This window comes from Echinops telfairi, unplaced genomic scaffold (genome assembly GCF_000313985.2).
Source record: "Echinops telfairi isolate 266 unplaced genomic scaffold, ASM31398v2 ScPeMD7_7458;HRSCAF=8496, whole genome shotgun sequence".
Taxonomy (NCBI): Eukaryota; Metazoa; Chordata; class Mammalia; order Afrosoricida; family Tenrecidae; genus Echinops; species Echinops telfairi.
Window position 1 is genome coordinate 17489616 of NW_022111358.1, and position 4923 is coordinate 17494538.

The 4923-nt window shown below is 56.0% G+C and overlaps 1 protein-coding gene across 1 annotated transcript in view; it reads left to right on the top strand.

Annotated features, from left to right (window-relative positions):
* Positions 1 to 374: 374 nt before the first annotated feature.
* Positions 375 to 4923, top strand: part of TRIM25 (tripartite motif containing 25) — a 28840-nt gene continuing 24291 nt past the window's right edge. Inside the window, exon 1 of the mRNA XM_045299738.1 lies at positions 375 to 983. Coding sequence (XP_045155673.1) covers positions 375 to 983 — 609 coding nt within the window. The remainder of the gene's footprint in view (positions 984 to 4923) is intronic.

Here is a 4923-nt window from a genome sequence, read left to right on the forward strand (position 1 = left end):
ATGGGAAACCGCCTTGCCCTGCTGACTTCCACCTAAAGCACTACTTTCAGAACATTACAAATAAATGTTAGAAAGAAAACCAACCCGCGTCCGCCCGCTCGAGAGCTCGCTCGAAAACTGGGCTTTGCCTGGAGCTGCGCCCAGCCCCGGAGGCCGGAACCTCGCAGGTCTCCCTGGGGCGGTGACCGGGCGGCCCCCGCTGCCCGCGCCCAGCGGCCGACCTGCCCGCGCCCCACGTGACTTCCTGCCCGGCTGCGGGCCCCGCCCGGCCCCGCTCGGTTTCGTTTCCCGAGCCGAGCCTGGGGCGACCTTGTGCAGCCCGGGCCGCCGTCCCGTCCCAGCGCGCCCCGTCGCCTGCCACGCACCGGAGCGCCATGGCGGCGCTGAAACCGCTGGCCGAGGAGCTGTCGTGCCCCATCTGCCTGGAGCCCTTCAAGGTGCCGGTGACCACGCCGTGCGGCCACAACTTCTGCTCACGGTGCCTGGACGAGACGTGGGCCGTCCAGGGCGCCCCGTACAGCTGCCCGCAGTGCCGCGCCGTCTACGCGGCGCGGCCGAAGCTCAACAAGAACACCGTGCTGTGCGCCGTGGTGGAGCAGTTCCTGAGCGCCGAGCTGGCCCAGGCCCAGGCCCAGTGTCCCGACGACGGCTGGACGCCGCCCGGCCGCGCCGCCGCGTTGTCCGCCGCAGCCGACTCGGTGGCCTGCGACCACTGCCTGAAGGCGACCGCCACCAAGACCTGCCTCGTGTGCATGGCCTCCTTCTGCGCCCAGCACCTGCAGCCGCACCTGGACAACCCGGTCTTCCGGGACCACCCGTTGCAGCCGCCCATCCCCGACCTGCAGCGCCGCAAGTGCTCGCTGCACAACCGGCTGCGGGACTTCTTCTGCCCGGAGCACAGCGCCTGCATCTGCCAAATCTGCCTGGTGGAGCACATGGCCTGCTCGCCCCTGAAGCTGAGCCAGGCCAGCGCCGACCTGGAGGTAGGGGCGCCGGTCCGGGCTCGGGGGGTGGGTTGCCCTGAGCACACGTCCCCCCTCCCTCCGCACCCCTCACTCCCCCTCCGCGGGCTGGCTTTGCTGGGCTAAGGTGGAGGGCAGGGGCATCCTGGATGTCCCAGCAGCACGGTGCTGGGGATCTTACGGTCTCCATCACCGTATTTACAGGCCCCTTCCCCCTCACTTGCCCATTTTCCGGAGGGGACAACCGAAGACACCGGGGACGGGGTGGGCGTGGGGAGTGGTGACTTCTCATAGACCTTGTGTTTTGTAGTTAGCTTGTACACCAAATACGAGCCCTGGGAGTGCCTCCCGTTCTCTCCTAAGTCCTGGCAGCAGCTAGACGGGGGCGTGACCATGTTCATTTTAGAGTTGAGGAAGCCCAGGTCCAGAGGCCAGTGTAGCTGGAGGGCAGGTGGGAAGTGGCTGAACCGGCATGGGGACCACAGCTAGCCAGACTCCACAAAGTGCCATTTCTTTCCATGCCTCTGCCCCGTGGCTATAGATCTGCGACTCCAGAGCTCAGGGGTTTCCAGAGGACTGAGATCATGGAAGCAAAACCCTCTGGCGACCAGAGGGGGCTGTTAGTGGATGGAGAGGGGACACCAGGAGTCCTGGAATATGAGCGACCCCAGGGTGAGGCCGTGCTGTGGCCGTGTGACCCCGGAGGCCCTTGGTCTGTGATCTGAGTCACTTGGAGGGATCAGACCTTTCCGTGTGTTTGGAAGGCAGAGGCTGAGGAAGGTCTTTCTCCTACAGAGTGGTTTTGAACTGTGGGCCTTGAGGTTAGCAGTCCAGTGTGTAACCACTAGCCCCCAAAGCTCTGGATGAGGAAAAAGAGGCGTGGGCATCTACAATTACCCAGATTATCCAAGGAAAAGCCTAGCCATCACAACGAATTTTGCTAGAATATAATGCTGGCAGACAGGCCCCCTAGGTGCTCGGATTACAAACTGGCCGCCATGGGCTTTAGCAAACCCACCCTTGTGAAGATGGTGTCGGGTGGAGACAGGCTGTAGGTGGAGGTACCACAAGCCAGAGCTGATACCTGGCAAGTAGCAGCCAGAGGATCCGGAAGTTGTCACCATTGAGGTTCAGCAAGGCATTGTGAAGATCAGGTTCCAGAGGCGCGCCCCATGGACTCTGCTCCCGTTCCTGTGACGCAGACCCAGGTGGGGGAGAACCTGCAAGCCCAAGGGTGCCTTCAGGCAGCTCCCTGGGATCAGACTGCCCAAGGCTTATTTGCCTGGAGAGGGTGGGAGAAGGACAGACTGGCCCGGGTGGGAGTTCTTTCTACAAGTTCTGACCTGTAGCAGGAAGAGGGGCAGCCACAGATTTCTCTCAGCCTGCGTATCCCAGCTTCTTTACGTCTCTGTCAAACCCCAAACCCAAACTCAGTGTCATCGAGTCCGTGCGGACTTGAGTGACCCCTACCAGTGTCTGAGACTGTCGCTGTTTAGGGGAGTGGAAGCCCAGTCTTCCTCCCGAGGAGCGGCTGGTGTTGTCGAACAGCCGACCATGCGGATCGCAGCCCGGTGTGTAACCACCACACCATCAGTGCTCCCCGTACACACTCATTTAAAAATAAATCAATGAGTAAAACCCCGAAGCAGGCCTTCCCAACCCAGCCGCTTCTCCAGCCCCCTTGCCCTGGCTTCTCGTCGTTAGGTGCCGTTCAGTTGAGTCCTAGTGACCGTAGCACAACAGCCTGAAACACCGGCAACGCCCTCACAGTCGTTGTTGTTAGATTTGAGCCCGTTGTAACAGGCACTCTGCCAAGCCATCTTGCTGAGGGCCTACCTCGTTTTAGCTGACCCTCTACCTGTCAGTCAGGACAGATACCTCCCCCAGCCCGTCAGGGGTCGGCCTGGGAAGGACTCTCAGAACTTCAGAAAGCTCTCCACTTTGATTAGTGACGACTGCAGCTGTCAGAGAGCTTGGATCATCTCCCTTTAGGCCAGTGGTTCTCAACCTTCCTAATGCCGGGACCCTTTCATACAGTTCTGCATGTTGTGGTGACCATAACATTATTTTCGTTGCTGCTACATCACTGTCATTTTGCTACTGTGATGAATCCTCATGTAAATAACTGATGTGCAGGATGTATTTTCATTGTTACAAATTGAACATCATTAAAGCTTAGTGATTCATCACAAAAACAACATTAATTATAGGTAGTGAATTATTTATTTCTAATGAAAAATCAATGAAACGTTGTCTTGAAGCATGGTGTAGCATGGGTAACAGTCTTGATGCTGGGTACTCCTAGGTGGGCTTATCTGCCTGTGGGCGGACCTCCCTGGAGATGGATAGAGGAGCGGTGTCTTGGTTCCTAAGACCATCGGAAATATGTGTTTTCCGATGGTCTTAGACGACCCCTATGAAAGGGTCATTCTACCCCCAAAGGGGTCACGACCCACAGGTTGAGAACCGCTGCTTTAGGTGCTGTAAGGGCGCTGTCCATCTGGAGTCAGAGGACTCAAATATGCTTGGTTAAGGATAGAGAAAATCTCTGAAAATATAGGGCTCTGGGGCCCAGTATTAAAAGCAGCCCTGGACGTAAAATTGTGGGCAGTCTCTGGTCTCTTCCAGGTATGAGAACAGGGCCTGGCCTTCTGCCTCCCACCCACACCTTATCTCAGCTTGGTCAGAGGGCATCATCGAGAGATGGAGCCTGCAGCATCATCAGTGGCTTGGATGTGCAGGGTCCAGTTGGCATGGCCTTGGCCCCGGTTTCCAGCCCTTCCATGTGACTGTCACTGCATTATTCAAATCCAGGTTCAAGGTCACTGTGTTCAGCCCTGAATGTTCTGAGTAGAGTGGGAGAGGCAGGAAAGTGGAGGGGGCAGAGTATGTTTTGCTAGCTAATTAAAGGAAGTCAATCTCTCCCCCTTCCCCCCAGGAAATGTCCAGTGTTTACAACTTGGGCCTAAATCCATAACTGTGATGCTAGAATCTTAGCTGTACCAGCTAATAAAGATGTGACCCTGGGCAAGTCACTTAACGGCTCTGTGTCACAGTGTTCTCATCTGTAAACTCACAGCCATCCAGTCAGTACGGACTCATAGTGCCCCCATAGACCAGGGTAGAGCTGCCCCTTGGCCACCAGGGCTCCTTCCTCATCTGTAAAGGGGGTTAACAATTGGTCCGTCCTCATCTGGTTATTATTGGACTTGAATGGGTCAATGCATGTGAGGCGCATAGGACGTATCTGGCGTGATGGTATTATTACATGCCCCCAAGTCTGTCCCGACTCATAACAACCCTACATGGGACGGTGCAATTTCCCTACAGCGCCTCCTTTCCGAGCTGGTCAATGGGTCTTTTTTCCCTCTGAGCTGCTGGTGGGTTCAAACTGTTGACCGTTTAGGGGACAGCTGAATGCTTGACCATCACACTCTCAGAGGTGATGTAGCTGTTGTGTGCCATGGGGCACGGAGTTGATGCCAACTCATAGCAACCTTACTGGACAGAGTAGAACTACTTCCTAGGCTGCAATCTTTTTTCTTTCTTTCTTTCACCTCTCCGTGTCTTCCTTTGCCTCAGTGATTCAACGCACATCGTCCATGGTTGTATATTGCCTTTCCCTTCACCCAAATCAATATGTGTATATGTGCCTCTTATCTGGTTAGAACCCTGGTGCCATAATGGGCTGCTAACTTGAGGTTAGCAGTTTGAACCTATCGGCTGCTTTTGGGAGAAAGCAGAGGGATTTTACTCCCGTAGAGTTACAGTGTCGGACACCCCCACGGGTGGGCAGTTCTACCCTGTCCTGGAGGGTCTTATCTCCTGTATTAGTCTAGGTACTTTGGAGAAACAAATCCCCAGCGACTCATGTATAAGAGAGAGTTTTATGTAAAGAAATGTGCATCACGAAAACATCCCAACCCAATGCTGCCCAAGCCCACAAGTCCAACATTAACCC